Below are 25,481 nucleotides of genomic sequence, written 5' to 3' on the forward strand. Positions count from 1 at the left end.
AATGTTTAATAACCATCTCAAAATTACTTTTTTTAGGTTATCCTTAAAATGGTAAATAGCAAACTGGAGTAGGATTTGATACACATTTGTATCCAAGGGCTTCCATCACTGTTATTTTTTCATCTCTTCAGCAATACCAGCCTTATCACCTCTGTAAATCAAAACTTTTTGAATTTCTGTGATGGAGACTTGAATTGACATTGTGAGATGTCACAGAGCTCTCCCATTTACTAGCAGTTTAGATTGCTCTAAGAGGCAGGGGTTTTTTTAAAGATGGGTAAGTGTAGAAGCCTAAACTGGAAAGGCTTTGTTCTCCTTTGCAGGCAACAAAAAAGACGTAATTATTCCTTTGTATCTTCTGGCAGTGCCCAATAGCTATAATGAGAAAAGTATTTTGTCTGAAAAAAAACCCCAAACCCACAACTCCCTTCTCCCAGCTACTAAAGTGTCATCTGAGTGCAGGGCTTTACATTGCTTATTGAAAGCCAAAGGCCTGACTTTGAGTCCCAGTAGCTTATTCTTCAAGCTGGTAAGAGCTCATAGAGGCAGTGAACAGAGGGGCTATAAAAGCAGAAACCTCATTAGTGCTGAGGTCAGCAATGGAAGGGATGCACCTGTGGCTGGGTGCATTCACACAGCAGACTGCATGTGACATGCAAAACTCAGGGAAATTATAATGTATCCTGGCTTCCAGAAGGAAAAAGGAGACAGGCAAGTGTAAATCCCACAAGTAGCTGGCTGTGACAGCAAACTGAAAGCATGAGGACTTAAGGTGACAGGCAAAAATGGCTTCTAGGGTTAATCCCAACCACCAGAGAAAACAGAAGTCCTATGCGTAGGTATCCAGTGAAAAAGCCATTCTCACTGACTTGGAAAAATACTGGGCAAGTAGAGAACAAAGGGGAAATGTGACACAGTAGCATACTATGTTGTTGATATCAGTGTCTCATTGTCCTATAGGTCTGAAGTTTGAGGAAATGCAAGAAAAGTTTGGGGAGGAATTCTTCAATATCTGCTTTGATGAGAATGAAAGAGTTCTTCGAGCTGTAGGTGGGACCCTTCAAGACTTCTTCAATGGCTTTGATGCTTTGCTGGAGCACATTAGAACTTCATTTGGAAGACAGGCCACCCTGGAATCCCCTTCTTTCCTATGCAAAGAGCTCCCTGAAGGCAATCTCATGCTTCATTACTTTCACCCACATCAGATTGTGGGATTTGCAATGATGGGAATGATAAAGGCAGCAGCAAAGAAGATTTACCGCTTAGAAGTGGAAGTAGAACAGGTCACTAATGATAACTTGTGTTCAGAGGGGACGAACCCAGGTAACTGCAGTTGTCTGACTTTCCTTATCAAAGAACATGAAAATGCAAATATCACAAAAGCACTTCCACATGGAACTTCTCAGTCCCCCTTAGACCTGAGGATTAGCATCAGCACCTTCTGCAGAGCTTTCCCCTTTCATCTGATGTTTGATCCAAACATGCTGGTTCTTCAGCTTGGAGAAGGTCTTAGAAAGCAGCTCAGATGTGACACTCATAAAACTCTGAAATTTCAAGACTGCTTCGACATAGTTTCTCCTAAAATCAGTGCCACATTTGAACGGGTTCTCCTGAGGTTATCTACTCCCTTTGTCATTCGCACCAAACTTGAGGATTCTGGCTCTGAAAATAAAGATAAGGTAAGAACATTAATTTGGAAGGGGATGTGTGTATATGTGTGTGATGGGAGAGGATTATTTATTCAGAGAGAGGCAGCTCAAGTCCTGTGTACTCTGGAAAGCTCACTTATGCCTTGTAAACAGGGGCTAAGTGGTATTCCCCAGCCAAGTGAATATTTTCCTAAATTATTTATAAGCTTTACCTGTGATGTTGTAGAAAATCGTGACATTGCCATTCAGAAAATTCTGTGCTGTGGAGTTGAATAGTGCAGCTTAAATCAAAAGGGTGAGGAATTTTACAAAATGCCCATATCTAATCCTTAATTTCATTCCAGCTATATTATGACAGTAATAATGGTTATTAAGCCATTTACTAGGGAATAGCTTTCAGTATGTTTTCTGAAAGACTCTCACTGCAGGGTTCACACTGCTACTTTATTATATCCTACTTCCCTATTTGGAAATGCTGCTTTCCTCTGTGTTTCTTCTTATCTTTCACCCTGCACTCAAGGAAACCAGAGCTATAAGTGGTACCAAGTATCACTTATGCCAGTTTTAATGCTTTCCAGTCATTTAAATAAGCACTTGTCCTCCTACACTGCCTCTTCTCTCAGTGTTTTAGAAGAGAGCTACCTTAACTAGGAGCCCTATGTTGGGTTCAGTTCATGCAAGGTAAGTTAGGTGAGAACATGTTTTCTGGAGCGGACCTCTCCAAAGGTTGAATGGAGTTTGTCTCATTGCATATTGTTGAATTGTGGGAAAGCTTTTTGGTGTGATGTTGGATTCCAGCTTTATGCACCAAAGCACTTGTACTTAATGCTTACATTGAAAGCCTGTGTGTGGGTGCCTTGGAAATACTGCTGCCCTTAGTAAAGGAATTATTGATTTTCAGGGGTTTTAAGAGATAGCACCCAAGAACAGTCAATCTCAATCACACTGGATACTTAGACACCTAAGTTCTGCCTATGGGTGCCACATTTGCAGTTTAGGTGGTTTGGATATGGCTTGAGAAACTCCACCTCTTTTGCTACCCACAGTGGGCCAGTTTCAGAAAGACTCCTGTGGTAACTGCGTATTGAGTTCTCAGTTCTTTTCAAAATATAGCCACTTCTGACAGCAGCAATGTTTCCAGCTCCCCTTTGGCACTGCTCTTTGGCACCAATAAACAAGTTTCTGCTGCATTTTCCCCTGGAAACAACATGTTCCCCCAAGAGAGGCAAACTTGTGTTCATTTTGTATGAATTGATGTAATTCAACCTATTTAAAACCAAAAAGGAGTTTATTTTTCAGAATCTGTCCTCAAAGTCATCCTAGCTTTTAGTTATGAAAAGGAAATGTATGAAAAGTTCGGAGGTTTTGGCTCTGAGCTACCTTTCAGCACAATCGTTTCTCCTTTGAAAGAGGCTTGTGCTGTGCTCCTTCCTCCCTCAGAGCCTGCCCATCCCTGTCAGGCACCTTCCCCTGCCCTGGGACAGAATCACAGCCCTTCAACTATCTTCTGCTCTTCATGAATCTGCTGTAAATCACTCTGAAGAGGAAGAAGGTTTCGGGGTGGGGGGGAGCTTTTAAAACTTTTTTCCCTATCTAATTAAAAGTTAAACAAAACATTCTCTTACCTGGGCAGGTTTCATACACTTGTGGCTTGCTCACAGGAGAGGTGGCAGGGAGTGGACCTTGCTGGAGGCAGGTTTTAGCAGCCAGTTTGGGAAGCAACTCTGATTTCAAAAGCTTGTTCTGTACCATCAAGCTATGCAGCTCTGAGTACATCCTTGTGTCACTGCTGTAGTTTGTACCATGTGTCTTACAGGTGGGTAATGAGTCAATGGTGGGCCCAGCTACCACTCGGGACACTGACCCTCTCTGTCTTAAGGTCACGTGTAGAGTCAGATCCTGGACAGCAAGTGTCAGCACTAGTGCCATAGTAGCAATTCAGATTTTCTTGAGAAGCATGTAAAAGGGAATGGCAGTAAAGGAAATCCCTTGTCTGTCAGCAGTTAGGAGAAAAATTGTGTCTTGGACAGTAAGGTGTAAATGAGAGAGAAAAGGGTGATGGTGAGGTGCAGGGGACCTGACGTAAATGTTGTGCTGCAGGCATGGGGATTAATTTGAGTACGTCAATTTAGCTGAAGAGGTATTTTCTTCTGACTCACTTGTTTTATAAGCACTTTCATAAGGTGTCTGTTTGTGAGTAGTTACACAAAGCTGAGGGTGTGATGCATTTTGCTAGATATTCCTTTTTTTTCCAAAATGAAAGGTTGCACAGATTCAGAGGTTGTGGTTGTCTTGCTTACATAGATTTTGAGAGGATTGACATGGCAATACTGTTATGTCATGCTCAAGTCCTTAATATCTCCTGGATAAAAAAAAAAATAGACTGAACCTTGGGAACTGCATGCTGTATTATTTTCCCAGAGCTCATGTCACTCATGTAGTTCATTTTGGAATTCTTTTCAATTTGCCAACACTTGTTTCGAAGTTGAATATTGGGCAGGTAGATCAGTGACTGTAAGCATGACCCTGCTTAAAAGTTGGCAGTAACTGACTTAGGTATTTTCCTATTTCTCTGCCACACACCTCTATTCAGTTCAGACTGGAATTGCATCCCACTTACAGCTATTTATCTTTTTTTAGAAAATTCTGACTCTGCAGTAACCTCAACACATTTCAGACTTGGTTACTTTAAATGGCAGTTGAAGGGATGCAACCCAGACAACTCTGCAGTAGTTTTGAAGCTGTTCAGATGTCTCAGTGGTTCCTCAGGAAATAAAAAAATGTTTTAAAAGGCTTTGCAGTGAGTAGAGGACCTTTCAGCCTCTCTTCAAAGAACTTTTATCTTCATTTCAATACATAAATTAGATCTTTTTTCAGGCTTGCAGTGAGAAATACAAAATAACAAAACAGTTTTCATTTAGTCCTGATACAAGCTCTGTGTTCAGATGAAAGTATGTCACAAATCATGATCTTTCCCTAACTCAGCACCCAGAAGCAAATTAATAAAAACACCTATCCTGACTTTCAGGGTGCTTAGTGCTTGTCCCATTTATGCAAAGGCTCATTTGTGTGCTTCGACTTGCTGGGATTTGAACCACTGGAATAAATGACTTGGTTCTATAACACTATCCTAAATTTCTGATGTAAGGCCTATGAGGTCTGAGCAATAGGTAGCACTTCCTGCGGAGATGTATGTACACCTTTGCAGAAGCACAGCCTCATGCATCAGTGCATCAATATCTCAGCAAAGTTTTGTTAATTTGATATGTCACCAGCTGTTCCTTGGAGCTCTGAGCATTTACAGGATCCCATTGTTGTAGGGATGAAACAGGAAAAAGAACTCCCTACCCGAAGAACATGGACTCTATAGCTTTAATTCCAATTTTCAACACCATCCGTACTCCTGGGTCATAACTCTAATGTTTTGATGTTTGCTTGGCTGAAATTTCAGTCTCCGTTATACAATGGACATGTGTGGACAATGCAAGCATTTATTCCTCAAAATAATAAGCAATTGTATAAATTTATTAGGTCAGCAGTCTCACTGACTTTACCTGAACTTATCATGAGTTTGCAACTAAACACACTTGTAAGTCTGTGGAGAATAAGAACCAAACTGTACAAACCAATCCATAGTAAGACAGGATGTGATGGTTTACTTCCATCCTTTCTTCCTTCCCTCCTGTCATTCCACTTTATTTTCTGCAGAGATCAAGTTATCCACACTGATGCTTTGGGTTTTTTCTTGATTATTCTGCACATTCAAAATTGTCTGTATGAACAAATATGACTGTCTTTAGATCAGATTTCCTAGTATACATACAGCTCTTTAGATGTATAAAAGCTGAATGTGATAGGCCTCTGAGGTTTCTAAGTTTTCCCATGCAGCTAAATTCTTGTTACTGTTTGTTGTTTATAGTATGGTACTACCCAGATGCTGAAGGGAGTATTAGGGCCCTGTTGCTCTACTTCTTGTACAAACATTCTGTTGTTTTTCACATTTCACACTAATTTTTATTCAGGGTTTTTTTTTGTGTTTAACTGGAGACCCTCACTTGCATGCAATCAGATTTTCCAAATTTCGGGTGTTCTCCCTAAATAACAAGATCACAAATATTGCTGTTTCACCTCTCTAAGAAAACTCATTCTACACCTCTCTCTCTGAGAGCAATTATTTATTGCAACAATCGAAAATACATTTATTGTGGCAATTAACCATTTGGGATTGATTGTTTATAGCCTCACACATGGTTAATACAGCTGTACGCCACAAGAGTACAGCTCTTTAATGAAAGTTAGTGGAATCACATATGGAATAAGATACAATTTGAATTGGGAAGACTGGGTCTGAACTTGTCTGCTGAAGTGTTCTGAAGCCCCTGTCAAGCCCATCCACTGAGGTTTGCTTTCCACGATGGTGCTGGCATGCGAGAGAACTGATGGTTGTGCACTGCCACACAGGGGGACGGGAGCTGCCTTCCTCTAGGCACCCCACAGGCCTTGGTGGTGGGTCCTCCTGGCCAAGTGACCATCTGGGAAGCACCACCGCTCCCTCCCTGGCAGCACGTCCAGGTGTTTGCGCAAAGCAGGCGCGGTGTTTGCACACAAGTCTCTCCCTGACTCTCACCTGTGCAGAAAGTGTGTTGACATGACTTTGAATGTTTTACTTGTGAGCACTGCGCTTAGACATGTGTGGTATTAACATTGCTGTCTCCCATCTAAGCTTCTGTAGTACTTCCCCTTTCATACTTTTCCAATAGAAGTCAATTCCTCATCTCTGTGAGTCACTTGTTTTTAAGGCAGATCATCTTTTACCATGTCTCTCTGTATATGCTGTTTATTTTCACAGTCTCCCCAGTGAATATTACCTGATTCTGCTGCCCCAGTGACTTTGCCTTTCTCGAGCAGCCTGATAACTTCCCCCTCACCTTAATGGTGAGACCTTGCACAAATTTTTCTTTTAGTTGCCACCAAGGCCAAATTTCAACTTTTCATTGAAAGTGCATCGTAGGAATTTTCCACTTTGTCTTTTTTTGCAGAGAACAAGACCAAATGAAGCTGATGATAACCTAGTAGTAAGTTGTGCATGTAGCGTAAGTGCAGGTGGACTGCCCTCCCGCCATTTCTTGACCAGACAGGGGCTGGAAGCTCCTGATGGGTGCTTCCTGAGTGCAGTCATTTTCTGACTATACAAATGAACAAGGCCATCTGTGACATGATGTAAATACTTGCCTCCTTGACAGTACAGTGACATGGCTGGAGCTGCTTCACTTTTTGGCTGAATGGGAAGACAAGGACTGACCCTCCTGGTTTTCCTCTCCTGGCTAATGTCCTCCTCATGTGCCACTCTTGTGCCATCACTGCTGCGCAGATCGAGAGGAGACGGGGCTGCCCTCGCAGGGACCCACTGCGTCCCCGGGGCCTCGATCCAGACCCGGTCCTCTTGGTGCACAGATTGACAGCATGAGCCCTGCCAGCACTGGTTTGTGGGTGCCTTTCTGAAACTGTGACTTGGCATGCAGTTGGCAAGAAAGTTGAAAGTGAGTCATGAAAGAAGTTATTTGCTTCCCTGCCAGATACTGTGCAGCTGTATTTTCCTTGTACTACTGCTCTCCTGCTCAGACTAACAGCCCTTTTCCACCTTTGAAATAAATCAGTTTTTATAGGGATACTCACTGGCCTTTGACTTCCTGTTAGGCCTGCAAACACTTTAATTTAGAGAACTTGTCTACGAATAAAGCTGGCACCTTAAACTGCATTACTGAAGCTGGCCAGAATTCTTCTGGTGGAATGAATCTCTTTGAATATGCCATTTTATTAAAATCACAACTTCCCCAGGAGTTTGGCAAAATGTGTTCTGGATTTAATTGTGTTAAAATGTTTTGGTCAATAATTTTAGATATAAAATTCTTTTTATTAGGAAAAAGTTTCACGTTATAAATTATAACACAACATTTAAAATTTGAAACATTGGGTTTGACAAAAAGAATCCTCTGAAAATTTCATATTGCAAGAAGTTCCAAATACCACATAAAATTCAGATTTTCAAGAAACACCAACTCTGTAATGATAAAATGTCCAGCAAAATGGTAGTGTCAGCTTTTTATAGCTCTACTGATTGTGCAGGCTGTCTGAGCCAACGCCTTATCTGTTGTCAGTGGAGAGGAGAGGTTTGTGGTAGATGAGCTAGACTGCACCAGCAGGAATTTGTCCCAGTGTACTGATTTAGATAAATGCAAAATAAATAAAAATAAACCAGTCCAGAGCCAAGATTAAAAAAACCCCGTATCTGGAAAGTTAGATTCTAAAGTGTATAACAGACATGTAGTGAATGGCCAGATTTTTAAAAATGCTGAGTAATAAAAAACTGTTCATTTTAAAATGTAGGCTGATTCAGTGGAAGCCAGTGGGAATTTCCCCTGTCCCTTTCCATTGTTTTGTTTAACTGTGGAGTTATTCATCTAGTCCTTCTTCCATGGTATGAGGAAGCACCATCTCTAGGTCAAGTATTTTCTTTCATTCACTCAGCTGTGTATTTGCCACGTATGATCAAATCAAAAGTCCATCTGGTCCAGCATGCTGACTCTCACAGTGACCAACAGACAATGCTTAATGAAAAATATAAGAAAAAGTTTAAGCCTGCGGTGTTCTTTTCTGTAATATACCCTCCCAGCTTTTAGCTCTTGCAGGATGAAAGCGCATCCTCTTGCAGTGGCATCCAGGGTGTGGCACCTGATAACTGCCCCAGGAGCACTCATCCATAATTTTCTCTAGCACCTTTTGAACCAGGGGAAGTTCATACTGTCAGCTTCTGTGTCATCCTGTGAACATAAGGTCCCCTGTGTACTGGAAACTGAAGATGAGACCGCTCTGGTTGGTGACCACTTGCACTACTTTCAGCCAGGTCTGTGGGGACATTGTGTGCAGAGTGGAGCAGCTGGTGAGGAAGCCTGCTTACCCCTTGCTTCAGCCAGCACTTTCCCATTGTGTTTGTTGACCATTGGAAACTATATGAAAATAGCCATTTTTAAAATCCAGGAAGTACATTGTCTCCTTTTTTAATACTCAGAGTCTATTTTTTATCTGCTAGTTTTTATTTTTATTCTGGACCAACTGAATGAAATGAGCAGTCCTGACACTGGCAGACTAATTTAAAACACACCACACACAATCTTGAAGTGTTTTGCTTTTGCTCTGTAACTGTGTTTTTCCTCCTCTCCTAATAAAATTCAAATGAAGTGGCCTGAAAGTCATTCTAGCATGAGGGACATCTGTCACTTATGATCTAGGAATTCTAATTTTTCCAAGAGCTGATTTATTCACAGTCAGTCAGCCTTTGACACTAAACTCCCATTGCTTTGCAGACTCCTGGTGCTCTCAGAATCAAATTGTGTCTTCTGTTTCTGCTAATGCTAATATCCCACCTGTTTGCTTGTCAAAATGTGTTTGGACTTTGATGGTTTTCAAGATGAATTGGATTGGCTGGCTTGACTGCTTCTAGAGACTGTGATGGGTTGTAAGAAACAATAGTTGACATGACTTTCTTATCTCACTAGCGGTTGTGCATCGGAGAACTTTAATAACACTATGAAAGTGGCCCAGAAATTTTAATATTTCTTCTTGAAGACAGGCCAATGAAAATGTCATTTTTTAAATGTTTTCAGTGATAGGACTGAAGAAGTGTAACAATCTAAAGATAAAATACTCCTTTCCCTTTTCCATTAGCTGAAAACCAAAGAAGCTGTTTGGAAATTATTTTGTTGAGTCAAGTGGCTATTAAAACAATTTGACTCCATGGTGAACTCTCCCCTCTTATGATTTGTATAATTTTTTATGGTAAGGAAGCTGCTTGCACATGAAAATGTCCATCTTTCTCTATTTGATTGAGAGCTTTTGAATGGGTTTCTAAATTACACTATGTCATAACTGGATCAAAAAAGCGCATTTCATTAATTTTTACTTTACATAATGAGAATACTCAGGCACAATTCATTTTGATTTTCAAAAATGCATTTTTTTCTACCTTGGTCTTCTAGTGACTAAAATTAAGTATTGGTTATTCACAATACATATTTATCCTTTTCCTCATTTGCTCATGTGAGTTCTTGAGTACTGTGCTTTTCATGGCATCACAGTCCTCTAATGTGAATAGGTGTGATGTCAATAAAAAGCCATTTTCCTTGGGATGGTTGAACTGAAGTAGAAACATTCAGTCTCTCTTTACTTTCCTCCCTCCCATCCTGGCACTTGCAAATAGGCAATGCATGTAGTTGAGCTAAGGCTTCTTTTCTGTGTCTCTGCAGTGGCCTTAGAAAGAAGGGGGAAAGCCCAAGTGTCTCCCTGTGGATTGAGTGGGTTTCGTGCATGAGCTCCCACAAGTGCACGAGTGGGAAGTCAGAGGCTGTGGGAACAGAACACCTGGGTGTGCCTCTGAGCACAGACACTAAGCTTACTGCTCTGAGGGGCAGCAAATGCAAGGCCTGGCACTACCTGTGTTGGCAGCTCTCAGTTGTAAGGTCACTTCTACTTGGAAAATGGCAAAATCTCCTGCTAATCCTGCTCCTGGAGCATGCTCCTTGCCTGAGAGCAAGCCTGAGTTACTCCAGGTTACTTGCAGAGTGGTCCTGCATGGCCAAATTGCCCAGGGAGTGGAAAGGAATTTTTCAGCTTTTTCCCTCCAGCTTAAATTTTGTCTTGAAACCTCAGATTAGGACCATGGGATTCCCTTCCTGTTTGGTTTTGAGTGTAGCTTAGTAGTTTTGGACCAGTTTTCTACTACTTGGCTTTGGTCCTCCAATCCTGTCTCATAAATATCTAGTCTTTTGAGTTTATATTGTAGTTGACAGCATGGATTGACTCTAAATACATTTGTTTATTCAAGCTCACTGTGCATGCATCTTGTCCTGGATTCTTCATGCTTTATTTCCACAGAGGCAAAGCTCTGAAGTTCTGAAACTCTCCATGAAATAAGAACTTTGCTGATGTTTTGCTGGGCTGTGGACCTAGGCAGAATAGAGAGCTGACAGCAAATTACTTTGCCTGTCATTTGTACCTGGTTTTGACCACTTTTATATTCTGGGAATGTAGCTGAATCAGACATCATGAATTTTGTAGGTCATAAGACCTGAATGAAAAGGAACACTACTAAGAAGTAACACCTAGCTTATTTTGCATTAGGAATAATTAGCAGTAGTATGAAAGAGTAAGATAATAGTGATTTGCAAAAGTCAAGACTTAGAAAAGTGATCTGCAAAAGCCAGGTGCTGATTTGCTAATACGTAGGTGCAGTGTTTCTATTATCTTTGAGTAGCAATGGATGTAGAGTGGAAAATAGCATGATGTGAGTAAGTTCATCTAGTTAACATTTTGCTGCCTTTACTCTTTGCCAAGGATGTGTGATATTTACCCTGCTCTTTTCTCCAGAGTCTTTTAAGGGCAGTGACTGACAGTTTCAATAACAGCAGATCACCTATTGCCAGGCAGGCGGTCCATGCCAGCAGTTCTAATCATCGTTTTAGCATGTGTTTTGCAATGGTGAAATGGCTTGTTGAGGAGCCAGGAGTACTCACTCAGGAAGGATGAGCCTTTCCTTTGCAGTTCTTTACATGGCTCAGGATGGAGTCATCACTCAAGCATACAGCCCAGCCAGGCAGATCAGTGGTTGGATAACTGTGGATTTGCTACTCTGTGAATATTCCTTCGTCACGTGTGGGGGTTTAGGACGTGCTAAGACAGAAGTTATCTCAGTAACCAACATGTTAGACTTAGAAGTTATGTAAACCACAAAAGTAGTGCTTAGAGGGAACACAGGGATGTCCCCAGATTCTTCTGCCTGTGCTAAGCCATCATAAGGAAAAAAATAATCCAGAGTTTTGTAACGTGCTGTCTTGAAGATTCCTCAGATTTTGTAGTTTGTCTTGTTCGTTGTTTTTTTGAATATGCCTTTTATAACTGTATATATTCACATTCTATCCAGCTAAAACTATCTATGATACACTTCCTTTTAAAAAGTATACACACCCGCCTTGTATCATCATGATTAAAGAAAGTGAAATTAGTTAACCCATAAAATAATATTTATATTATTTGTTCCTGTCACTAACCTTTGGCTTTTATAAGTGAGAACTTAGAATGAGTATCTGAAAAGAGAATTAAATGTTCTTTTTCCAACAAACTGGGACGGGCATGTAAGATATTCCTAACATAATTTTCTTCCTGTAATGGTGCAAAACAGAATAAACTTGTTCCTCTTTGCAGATTGCAAACAAATAATAAATATCTGGTACTTCGACACCTCAGAAAGAGCTAAACATTTTAAAATTCAGTCCTAGATGAAGACACATTTAAATATTATTTTGAACATTTTGACCAATGTAGTTTCTCTCTGCCTTGTGAGTTTTATGTATTTTGTAATACTTGTTACTCTACTTCTTTCTTTCTAAGAACTGGAATTGATCTTGTTCGCACTGGATGCAGCTTTTTCTGTAATGACTCTTACTCTACTGTAGAACCACTAGCAGAGCAGGGTCTATGCAACTCTTTGAGGAATATAAACATATTTCATTTTCACTTGTGCATCACCTTTCTTTTTCTGTGAAAATTTAGAGATTGAATCTTTTTTCTCCTGTGCCTAGAAGGGACTGTTATGAACTATCATTTGATCTGCATAAATAAGGATTTTATGCTATGTCTTTCCGACAGCATCTTCCTAGGAATATTCCAGTGGCCACTAAAGTGGATTGCTGTCATGACTGGAGTTGGTAGGGTCTGATTACGTCACATCTCAGTACTTCAGTCTAGTACTTCCCTCCTCAAATGTTGAACTGGTAGCTTTAAAAATGTCTGTTCTGATGAAAAAATAGGTCTAGGGGACCCTCCTTAAGGCAGTACAGATAATATTATTGAAGTGTTTAAAAAAGATGGCTTACATTGGCAGGTTACAAAGAGAACTGCTTCTGATAATTCATAAAATAAAAGCTTAGAGCATAAAAATGTTTGGCCTGTGCTGTGTTTGGGAGGATTTGAAGAATGACCCCAAATTTGCAAGCAATCTATTAATAAATCCATTCCTTAAGCAGGTATTTTAATGGGTAAAGATATTCAAACTAGGATAACTTTGGAGGCCTTCAGTCGTGCCTGTTGAAGGGCCAATACATCTGTCACCAAACAAAAGCAAAGTCATGCGCAATGGCTTGAGGAAGAAAGAAAAAACTGGGCAGACTAACTTCTTTTTCGTTCTGTGTGTGATGGGGGTATGCTCCTCTGCAATACCTCTGCACATTCTGCTGCTTTGATTCTGTTTGGGAAGGGAAGATCAGAGACACTGAGACATGTGCCCCAGAATAGGCATAAGGTGTGAATCAGGGGACTCAGTTATGTCCCTTCCTTCCACTGATGCCAAGGATCTTTGCAGCTTACATTCATCTTTTAATCCTTCCCCTCATAAAGAGTGTTGGATGATTTCAGTCATCAAGTAGCTTCTCCTGATCTGCATGACTTCGCTTAGAAAGGGATGATATTAAAACTGATCTTATACAATAGACCACAGACTGATTTCTTTTATTAGTGTAAAACTTTCATGGGGAATACCCAGCGAATTCTAAATTAATTATATTTTAAATGTTTAACTTAAATATAAAAGAATTGTTGCAATTTTTTGTAAAACCCTCAGTGCTTTCTGCTTTGTTGCCTCAAAGGCATCCAGCAGAGGGAATGTTTGAATGGATTAACAGAGCCTGGGGTTTACTCTTGGCTGTGCTTGTCGTGGCTCAGAGTCCTTTGCAGTGCAGGCTTCTGGATGACTCCCCTGCGAAAGTACTTTCTGCCTCCATGGACATTGCACCTGGTAAAAGTCAGGCAAAAGGAACGAAGAGATCCCCTGTTCCCGGAGTTCTGTTATGCCAATAAAGGAGAGCTACCAAGAAAAGAACAGAAGAGGCTATGTTTATTTCAGCTCCACTGAAACCCAAGGGGAAAATACCAGTGCTTGGCAAATATTAAAGGAGATACTTCATATTGAAAGAACTTTGATTTTTCAGCTTCACTGAATTGTATTTAGTTTTTAATTTTGAAGAAAAACTATGCTATAAAAATACTGTCTACAGCAACTATGTGAGTGCTGTGCAGACAGGTAGTGTTGTTTAATTTCCATGTGAAAGAAGCATGGAACATAATCATTAAAAGGGCATCAAATTTTCTCACTCATCTCAGTGGACTGCTGATACAGTCTATTTCCTCTTTGCTCAGGAAGGCTTCAGATTCAGTTACTGGATAACTTCTGTTCTGCGTCTTGAACATTCAGTTTCTGGCATTTGTTCCTGGGAATATGGGGATAAAATAGCTGAGAATATTTTCTGTCAGCCAAAAATGCAGAAACATCTGAGAGGTTTCCTAGCTGTGTTCAGCAGCATCAGAGGGTCCTGAAAGGCTTTTGGAGCCATTTTGGGTGATGGGGAACTCCACAGAGAGTTCTGAGGACATGGGAATAACACTGACAAATCCATAAACAGTATTTAAAAATAACTGACTTGTTTGCTCTGATCTGTTTTTTCCCATGGTGTCATATAATCATATGTTGGCTCACTGAATGTGATGAACGCACCAGGGTACCATACCGGACTAGCGGGACTTGAAGGACCATCCTAGCAGCCCAGTGCTTGCACTGTCCAGAAATTCCAGATTTTTTTAGCAGAATATTCTGTGAAACAACTGTAACAATAAAAAAACATTAGTTCTGTGAGTATTGGTGTAGTGAGGTGTGCCTGAGAGTATAAAAGCAAAGAGAAGTGCCAGCGGATGTGGTCAGGATCTCCTGACCCCTAACGGACAATATAAATCAAGTTACAATTCTAAACTAAGTATATCATCCTGATACTGTGGGACCAAAATATGGTACCTTTGCTCAGGATAAATAAGCTGTTACTTCTTGATTTGTCTTACTAGTTATCATCAGCCCAGTTTCAATAAGGTTACTTTGGGAGAAGGTACTTATTTTGAGTAAGGATAGAAAAATAGTCTAATTTGACATTAAATGCAGAAAATATATTTGGTGACTGCTCCTACGAATGTCTTGAGCATGAAACTCTTTTGGTAACAGAAGCTGTCCATATGGCATGTTCATGGAATTAGACTTTTATTTCTAAATAGGAGTTGTTAACTTCGTCAATACTGTATTGCTGTATTATTTTTTTAGTTTAAAAAAGATGCAATCATAAATAATTAATTTTTTTAAGAAAAAAAATCCTTTTTCTTCTAAAATTAATTTACCATTCAATAAATTGTGACAAAAAACTGTATAGGCTTTATCTTTTTGTATGTGTTAATTTGATTGACATTTTAAGACTCGTTTCTCTAGTCACTACAGACATAGAGATTGTAGTATTCATTATGGGAAATGTCCACGAAATTACCAATGAATTAATAACAATAAGTGACTAGCACATTGTTTTCCACCTATGCCAAAGTACAGCTCTACAAAATTACGAGGTGAAAGAACTGATTGACCACTCGCCCAAGTGTTTATTTCTGGATCTGTTTTCACCTACAAATGACTATTTGTAGGCCAAACGCTAGGCTCTTTTCACTGGCAGATCTTACAGTGAAGTTGTCAGATGCTGGTCTGAGTAACTACTAGGTAAGGATATAAATTCTGTGTGAAGTCAAGGAGAATTTGACCAAGAAATGGCTTAACTAAGAAAATAGGACAGATCCAAGATTTTATGTTAAGATTTTTCAATCAAAATAGATACATTAAAATTAATGTTAATGTTATCTTAATGCGGGTGTTATTTTACAAAATCAGAATATGCAGGGAATTAACCTGCAATCTGCCAAGGGAAGCAACACCTGAGTGAGGTGTCTGAGATCATGAAATGATGCAAAAAGTTTGATCTGTTGGGTTTTTGGTAGCACAGATAAAAACATTGTCTATAAAATACACTATCACCAAAGCTCTTGGTATTGAATCTTCACTGAAAAAAGGTGTCTGTATGGGAATAGTCTTGCTGGGTGAAACTTTGAAGGACATGTTAGCCCATTGCTCCTGTGTATTGAACTCTGCACTGGCAGGACTGGCCAGGAACATAGTGGACGCACAGATAACTCTAAAATACACTGTGTGGTATTTTGCTGGAAAATGTGGACGAGCTCCACCTCTAAACTCATCCAGCCTGGCCAGCTGTGAATGAGCAGCCAAGTCATGGCTGCTAGTGTGACTTGATGCCCGAGCCATGCTGGCACCAGGGGCTGTTTGGCTGAGCAGTGGTGCAGCTTTCCCTAGCAGCAGGTCGACAGCCTATGCAATATAAGCAGGAAAGCAACCTCCCAAGGGTCCCTGGGCATGGAAATTATCTAAAATTCTCACAGAGCGTGAGCAGCTGTTTAAGAGCTAATGACCTTACAGAAATGTTGCTGCCTCCAGACTGATTACGTTGGGAAGGGATGTTGTAGACCTGGGTGATCTCTTGTTTCTCAGCTTACAGCTCCATTTCAGAGCTCAGGTTTCTTTGGTATCTCATAGGATCATAGAATGGTTTGTGTTGGAAGGGACCTTAAAGATCATCTAGTTCCAACCCCCCTGCCATGGGCAGGGACACCTTCCACTAGACCAGGTTGCTCAAAGCCCCATCCAACCTGGCCTTGAACACTTCCAGGGAGGGGGCATCCACAACCTCTCTGGGTAACCTCTTCCAGTGCCTCACCACCCTCATAGTGAAGAATTTCCTCCTTACATCTAATCTAAATCTACCCTCTTTCAACTTAAAGCCATTACCCCTTGTCCTATCACTACATGCCCTTGTAAAAAGTCCTTCTCTGGCTTTCTTATAGGCCCCCTTTATTTACTGGAAGGCTGCTGTAAGGTCTCCCTGGAGCCTCCTCTTCTTGAGGCTGAACAACCCCAACTCTCTCAGCCTGTCCTCATAGGAGAGGTGCCCCAGCCCTCTGATCATCTTCATGGCCCTCCTCTGGACTTGCTCCAATAGGTCCATGTTCTTCTTATGTTGGGGGCCCCAGAGCTGAATGCAGTACTCCAGGTGGGGTTTCACAAGAGCAGAGGGGGAGAATCACCTCCCTTGACCTGCTGGTCATGCTTCTTTTGATGCAGCCCAGGATATCGTTGGCTTCCTGGGCTGCAAATGCACATTGCTGGGTCATGTTGATCTTCTTGTCAACCAACATCCCCAAGTCCTTCTCCTCAGGCTGCTCTCAGTCCACTCATCGCCCATTGTATTGGGCCTCTGTAACAAGCCTGTAAATGAGCCTCTATTTGTGCTTGGGACTGCCCCAAGCCATGTGCAGGACCTTGCACTTGGCCTTGTTGAACTTCACGAGGTTTGCACAGGCCCACCTCTCAAGCCTGTCAAGGTCCCTCTGGATGGCTTCCCTTCCCTCCAGTGTGTCGACCACACCACACAGCTTGGTGTCGTGTTGTTGGCAAACTTGCCAAGGGTGCACAAAATTCCACCGTCCATGTTGCCGACAAAGATATTGAACAGTGCCGGTCCCAATATTGAGCACTGAGGAATGCCACTCGTCACTGGTCTCCACTTGGACATCGAGCCATTGACCACAACGCTTTGAGTGTGACCGTCCAGCCAATTCCTTACCCACTGAATGGATCTCAACTGAGTAAGGACCACTGCTGCATGCCTAAGTCTTGCAGCAGTGCTGTTCTTTTTGAAATGGTTATATAAATGCTTTTGTTCAGTTCAGCTGGTCCCAACCTTGTTGCAGCTGAGCATCACTGAGGCAAATCAGTGATATTCTGTATTAGCAAACAGCTAACACTACTTTCGCTCAAAAGAAAGAGCTGTGATGGAGAATAAATACATGTTTTTAAATAATGTTACAAATGAACTGTATCAATCAGTATATGAGCTGACTACATGCAAAGCAAACATCATGTCTGTCTTGTCCCCTGAAGAGACGCTGTGCCCTCTCTCTCACCCATTTTCATACTCTCCTCACCTGTATGACCACCTCTTTAAACCAGGACCCTGACTCTTCACTTGCTGTCTGCTTTCCACATCTGGTCCACTGCAACCCCATTCCCAGGCCCACAGCTGGAGTGTGGAGATCATACCACATTATCACTGACCATGTGTGGACTAGTGGCCTGAGCACTGCCAGGAAACATTTGGAGGTCTGCAAAGCAATTGTTTGTACTCTTAAATGGTGAGATGCTTCTTGGCATGATTTTGGCTAGTAGCAGTTAGTAATCTCCAAAACATTTCCTGGCCCAGGGTCAAGAGTTTCCCAGGGGGAATCTGGATGTGACCACTCTGTTTGTGAGGGTGAAGGAGGTCAGTCGTGTGGACCCACACAATTCCTTGCCTGTTGGTTGCCACACCAGAGGACAGTCCTGGACATTTTTACTTTATTTACAGAGTTCAGAATGCAGGAGTTCTTGCAGAAGCAGGAGATGGTCACCCCAGAAGACTGTGATCTGCAGCCCCCACTGTGCTCCTCCAGATGCAATAGGCAACCTGCCCTTGTGCAGGCAGGAATGCCTTTTCCATATGCCTGCCTCCCTACAGGCATGCTGCTCGGTGCCCCTGGCACTGTACCTGCTGAGGACAACTGAAACAGTGAGTTACCTTTTCTCCCAGACATCACTTTTAGCTACTACACTGTGTGACTGTTGTTCTTGCTGCATTTCGTATTCTAATTCCTTTCTTCCCAAACCATCCCACCTCTCTCCCTGTGCTGCAGCTAGGCAGTGCTGGTTCTTATCCGGAGTTACAGAAGTCCATTATGGTAGCACCATTTTCCCATCACAGTACTATGTTTTTTCCTAACCAAAAAAGTTTTAAAAGTGCATAAAATGTTGGTTGTTTGTGGACTTGTGTCCTGTTTTGGATCCAATACCTGATTACTTTTCTCTAAGTCAGCAGTGAAACACCGTTAAATCATTTGTGGCATTCTCCAGGGTTTGATTTGATCAATTAGTCTCTGATAATCTGTGTGCTGGAAACTTTATCTAAGATAAGGTTTTCAGTTTAAAACTGTGGTCTGAAGGTAAGATCTTAATGTGACTGCAGGTGGACATGATGTTATGTGGGAGAGGCCCAAACAGTCCTCCAGCTAAGGTCTCCTATGTATCTTTTATATTTGCCTTTATTATTTATACTTGTGCATTACCCAAAAGGGTCTATAGTTCATGCCTGTATGTAGATATGTAGGGTGATACAGTCTCTGCATCAGATTGTAAGCAGATAGGTATTACGTAGGAAAAAATACAAGAACATCCTAATATATCATGGTTGAGCACAGATATATGTTCAGTTTGCAGTTTAAGCTCAGTTTGCTATGATCCTGTATATAACATAGCCATTTATGATCAAATTTCTGACATACACTTTGTTACTGTTACCTTGTTTTAATGAATGTCACTGTCCTTACTTTCCTAGTAATTTGTACCTGATCTTGTCAGTGAGAGAAAGCCCCAGAACTTATGCCTGAGCCACCTTGCTCCCTCCTGGTGCTTTCCTCTATGCTGAAGAGGCCCATAAGATGTAGGTCCTCTGGGCTTATGGTTTAATGCCTTTAGCAAGGATGTGACAGAATTGCAAGGAACATAAGCACAAGGATTTCTCAAGACAAGGACTTTCTTTTTTTATATCACTTATGACTACTGGATGTTTTTGAACAAAATATTGTAGGACATGTTCCTCGCTCTTTGTTTGACCACCTTCTAATCCCTTTGTCTATAACCACCTTCAGCTTATCTGTGTTTCATGAGCAGTTTGGAGCAAGAGGAGTCCTCCTTCCCTGTCCGTGGGCAAGGCTTTCTTGTGCAATGTGCTTCTCCTTGAATAAAGCACAGCTTTGGTTCTTCAGGGTCTCCAGGTCCTTGCCTGGTGCACCCACTGAGAAGCCTCAACCCTTTAGCTGTGTTAGCCCTGGTACTTTAAAAGAATTGTGGCAGTGAGTCATCCAAATTAATGGGTACATCACTGCAAATTTTTACCCCTGTGAATAGTCTTCACAGTAGTGGATACTGAGGAGGCTTCTTTAAGCAGATGCATGGGTACTTTCTTACTTAGGGTCCTTTTCTGAAAGGAGATGTGTAATGCTTTTCCTGGCTATGCAATATTCAAACTTATGTCAGAAATAGCTAGCTGCCAGATTAGAGATGGCCTTATGCTTCCCTCTGTTAATTGCTTTCTATGGTGTATTATACAGCAAGCATTAGTGGTTGCTGTTCAAACTGAGCTTTCGAACATGACTGGGGAAGCAGAAGGATTACACGTGGGGGAAAAACAGATTCCATTTTCTAACAAGCTGAAGAGTTATTAACGTTTTTAGGGTTTCTGCATGTGTTTGCAAATTGTGTCTGCCGAAGTGAAAATTGCACAAATGATCAATATTCAGTAATGTGTTATGGAATTAAAAAAAAGAAACGGTTTCTGATCCCCCCATAGATCAAAAAGCACGAGGCTTACTTCTTGAAAGAAGTGCTGTACATGTCATAAAAAAATGCCTTGGGAGTTTAAGCTTAACAGATCTTTCCCTGGTGTAATTCTTCAAGCATTTGTATTTGTAGGTAGTAATCTACCTAAAGGCTGCCTGGTGCTTCCCCACTTGAGTTAGAGAAAATGAACAAAAATAAGGCATTCTCCTGAGCAGGACTGATATCCCAGTGCAGATTATAAAGGACTTGAGTAAACCTGTCTTCACTTTAGCAGAAGTAAGACTGAGAAATTAGTTTAATTTGTAGGTCTATTCCCTTTGAAGAAATGTATCAGTAAAGGATATTTGTCAATCTGCTACTGCAGATCTGTGAGAAGAACCTAATAATATAACTCTCTGTTCTTGTTCATGGAAGTGATCTAGATTTAAAATAACCTCTCCCAAAGGAGTGGGAGGGGAAGGATTGTTTTAAACTGGGATCAGAAACATCCTGAAAAATTTACCTGAGTGCCCTAGTTAGTGGGACCCATTTAGTGTTAATATGTTTGTTATACATGTATTTTTGTAAAACATTTGGATTTGGGAAAAGAAAAAAAGCTATAGGAAACAAATGAGTTCTTATATAGACAAACGAGGTTGAGAGCGCCAGACAGAATCTTGTACTTGGCACTGCACTTGCACAAGAGCTTGGTGCACGAATGTTTACCTAATGCTTATCTTCGTTGGAAGAGGAGTCCTGTCTCCACTAAATTCAACAGGATTTGTGCAAATTACTATGAAAGAGGCAGGATTTTAGCTAAGGTGAGAACAGACAAAAATATATTCCTTTAAGTAGCCTATTGCTGGAATTACAGAAGCACCATATTCTAAAACTAAAATCAAATTGTAATTCAGAAAGTCTGATTTTCTGTTATCTCACATTTTGTTTAAGATAGAAAGAACAGTTATATGGTAACCTGTCTTATCTGCTTTGCACAGGAGTCTGAAAAGGTGAAAAAGTATCTTTTTACTTATGCAATGTAATGCTGTTGATAATCCACCAGTGTACTTACTTTTAAGAGTACCAGTTTGCTTGATTTTCTTTTTTTATTTCTCATTTAAGGGTTTTCATTTTCTACTTTAAAGATTTCTGCTAAGTAAATAGGAACACATGAGTAAAGTCATCAGTGCATATTTTGATTATACCATTGTTGCTATTTGGAAATTCAGAATTTTCCTACTTTTGAATTTATTAATAATAATACAATATTTTAAAATGATCTCTTAGTTGATCTAAAATATGGCATGTGGCCATGTTTACTTTTAGAAAAGCGTAACGTCTGTAATCATTGTTTATACTATGCTCTTTAGGTAATCATCACAACACAGTGCACCTTCTGTAGTTATTCTGGTAATACATGGACAAACTGCACACTGGACAGTGAGACCATATATATAATTATTTACATATGCTTGTATAGGAAAAGCACTGATAAATGAAAAATAAACACAGATTTTAGGAGTTCACAGTATACCTGTGTCCTGTTCGGCATTTGCAAAATTTTACTTTTGAAGTGTTTGCCTGTCAGTGTCAAATGAAACAATTCCTTTCTCTGAATCCATATTGCTAAATAAAACCACATTTATTTCCTATACATTTAGAACATGAAAAGCAATATGAGATAGACTGAATTAAAAGTGTTCTTTAGATGAAAGAAGATGTTACCTCCCAGTAATTTAGATTTTTGTTCAGGACAGTAGGCCTTGGAGGAAGCACCCTTGAAATGTAGAATTGCACTTGAAGTTCCATCGTTACCTGGCAAATGAGACTGGTTTGTAATACTATTATTATTGGCTGGCAATTTTCCCTAATGGTTTTACTAGATAGTTTTAATTAGAGATTTAAAATGTTTTCTTCTCTGTTATTTTTGAAAATATGAGTCTCTTGAGTCATATATATTCCATTTAGTGTGTGATTTTTTTTGTAAAATGAAGTTTTCAAAATCTTCTTAGAATTATGCATAAATCAGTAAGAGGCTGTATATATTAGACACTGAACAATACTAAGTCAAGTGGAGCTATTCTATCTTCAGATCTAAACCAAGATACAAACGAATGTTGTTTGTATGAAAAGCAAGTGCTGAATCCTTTTTATACATCTGAGTGGCGATCCTGCTATCTTCTGAACGAGGACTGGTGAGAAAAGAGCTCTAGCCCTTTGGGCTCGCTTGCTCATGAAGCTGACCACCTGGGCTCCTCTGGGGGATCCCTGTTCTGTAAGGCAGTAGGTGGGACAAGTTGTTGAGATTTCAGTGATACTTCAGTCTGCATGGCTACAGGTACTTGCTAGTGCAGCACAAATTAGAAAGCTGAGGCTTCTGAATGTGAAATGTTTTTCTTTTAGCTTCTTTATGTCCATATTACAGGTCTGCCACAAGCTGCCTCATTGTGCTATGTATCTTAGAAGTGTCACTGAATCTTTAAGTAAAAAATCCATTGATGCTGTAAGTAGGGAGGGAAGAAGAAACAGAAAAAATATTTTAAAAGCACAAAGTTTTTCTCATATATCTTGATGACTGGAGTGAAAACATTTGACATTTTATGTGTGTTTTCAGTTATGATGTGACTGTCCAAGTATTATTTGTTTATTAATGGACTCTTTCACAGGGAAGATAAGCTATAGTAATAAATAAGTTACTGGGGTTCGAGCAAGTTGATGTGTTTGGACATTTCAGATATCCAATAAGAACAAAATGTTTTCTTTGTTTTGGTATGAAATTGTTGGCTAAATACAACATCACATGATAAGCCATGCTATGTGTTGACATAAGGCCAAGCCAGCAGTCCTGATATCATTTTCACAGTCCAAACCATTTATAGTTTGTTCTCAGATCTAGTCAACAAGGACCTTGAACTGAATCCATCTGCTGGGACAGTAGAAAGTCCTTCCAATAAAAAGCCCTTACAAATATCTAAGAAAATATTATCATATTAAAAGCAGTAAGATTTATATATATATATTTAAATCTGTAAGACTTAATGACAAATGAGTATCCAAAAAACCCCTGTTGCTAGACAATGCAAGAGCTAGGAAGCACAAGTGTAAAGCAGTAACACAGAGAAGTGCTTCAGCCAAAGACAGACATGGCAATGGCAGAATACTTTTTGAACTGTAAGTGTAGCAATGATGGCCATCCAGAGTAATTCTTCAGAGCTGAATCTCTCAAAATAAAAGGCCATAGAAAACTAAATAAAAATATATTGTAAAATTGTATCTAATGTTTTTGAAATCCAAAGCAGAAACGGGCTTTGTATTTTGCATTTGCAGGTTCGTCTGCAAGAGCAAGCCTTTGAAACCAGAAATGGCACCCGAAATCATGTTCAGCATAGCAGTGTGCTATGCTGTGTTCTTGTTCTAGGGTGAGGCACTGAATATGTAGCATGGCACATACGTGCATCTTTTTTTGTCCCCTTTGACAATTTAGTTCGTAATCCACTGTCTAGTTTTACCATTCCTGCATTATAAAACTATTACCTTTACCCATGCTTAGCTTGTCTGGATCTTGGAATTTTCTTAAAATATTGTATCTTTTGGTGGGGATGAAGAAGATGAGGAAACAGAAGTAACTTTTTGCTCATGGATTAAGGTAGCTCAGCTTTGAGTTTACACTGAGGATGCAAAGGGTGTGAGCTAATTGCAGCTCCGGCAGACTATACAGGAAGGGACCTGCTGAGATATAGACCCCATCTGCTACTCCTCAGGTGGGTCTGTGTTGTTCTCACAGTGAAGTTGAGTCTTAGAGGCGCAAAACCAAATTCTGCTTATAGCTATTACCAGGGTAACTCTGAAGTGCTGGAACTGAAATCTCTCCTTTAATTCTTTGTTCAAGTTGAAGTGCTTTAATGAAATAAAGAATATTTGTGAATGTTAATTAGTGACTGCATGGAGCATGATCTATTTCAGTCAGAGTACAAAGGAACAAATGGAATTTAACATAAAAGTCTGACCTTCATATTTGACAGAGAAAAAAACCCCACCTTAGTATGGACTTTATATCGTTTGAGGCAGGATCATCTTTTTCTCTGTTATATACCACAACAAAGTATCAGTCTAATTAATTAGCTTCCTAGGCACACTAAAGTATTAAAATAATAAACTTAATGGATAAACCCACATCTCTACCAGAATCAAGGAAGGTATCATTCATGGACTTTGTTCTTCAGAATTTCCATCTTCATATCAAAATTTATAAATACTAGCAACACAAGCTGTTTCTTGACTGCTTCTATCAGGAAGCAGCATTCTGGGGAGCTGAGTGGAGTGGCTCTCATTGGGGATGCCCATGAGGGTGGTGCTACTCTGCTGAAGGCACCCATTCTGATTTCATTTTACCCCACATGCACCTGCATTTGAATCTGTTTTCAGAGGAGTATTTATGGCTCCCTCATGCCCTCATCTCAGGAGCTATACAGCCTGACAACATTTAAAAAATGTCTTAGTTTTCCTGCTCATCCCTTTGCATTTTCAGAGTGCTATCTTGCTCTTAGTAGTATCAATTGATGTAGTAAGTGTTTTCCCTCTCTTCTTTCCAGGAGGTAAAACAGTCAGCATCCTTTCCATGGAAATCTTTATGATTTAAATTGTATTTAATATTTTAGTAACGTCATTGTATTTCTCTTTTTAAGGGGAAAAAGCAGCTTTTAAAAAAACTCAGAACTAATACTACTTCCTTTTCAAACCTGGAGTTTTGGTTTAGAGTCTCTCTGTAGCAAATTAGAGACTGATGGGACACATCAGAGACATTAGCTACTTTTCACATCAGCTCTGTCTAGTAAAACAGGCATTGGTCCCATTTGTACCTAACAAGGAAGTAATTTGGAAAGAGTAAATTAGTTGCTCATAGCTATGAGGTGAGTAAGTAACGTATCTAAAAGATTGTAGCACTGTGTTCAGTTAATTTCTTCATCCTTTTGGCTATATTCAACTATTTTAGTACTTCTAAGTAGTCTTCCTATTACACCAATCTGTAATTTACTCCTTCCTTCTCCAATGTTCCAGGTATTTTCGTTTTCCATTTCATCCTCTGTAACAATTCTTTCTGTTTCTTCAGTGCTTCTGACTTTGCTAAAATGAATTTTTCATTTTGTGTTGACTGTTTTTCATTATAATCCCAGTAAGAGTGCATATTTTTAGGACCCTAAAGGGTGCAATTTCCTGTGTTGCGGAGAACTTTTTCATAAAATGATGAAGCGCCGTTTTAAATCAGTTAGATTCTATTTTGCCATCAGTTCTCCTATTTGCAAGACTTTCACAATACTTTACTCCCCTGATAGTTGGATACATTCTCTAATTCTCTGTTTAAATGTATTTGTTGTTAGCTTGCATGCATTTATTGTTGTGCAGAGAGTGTTGAAGGTACTTCTAAACCACAGTAATCTAAG

The 25,481-nt window shown here is 40.1% G+C and overlaps 1 protein-coding gene across 1 annotated transcript in view; it reads left to right on the forward strand.

The window, feature by feature from the left end:
• GUCY1A2 (guanylate cyclase 1, soluble, alpha 2) overlaps positions 1–25,481 on the forward strand; it is a 147,337-nt gene that overhangs the window by 23,474 nt on the left and 98,382 nt on the right. Inside the window, exon 4 of the mRNA XM_010562129.1 lies at positions 961–1,679. Coding sequence (XP_010560431.1) covers positions 961–1,679 — 719 coding nt within the window. The remainder of the gene's footprint in view (positions 1–960; positions 1,680–25,481) is intronic.

The sequence above is a fragment of the Haliaeetus leucocephalus genome, unplaced genomic scaffold (assembly GCF_000737465.1).
Source record: "Haliaeetus leucocephalus isolate CR32 unplaced genomic scaffold, Haliaeetus_leucocephalus-4.0 Scaffold155, whole genome shotgun sequence".
Taxonomy (NCBI): Eukaryota; Metazoa; Chordata; class Aves; order Accipitriformes; family Accipitridae; genus Haliaeetus; species Haliaeetus leucocephalus.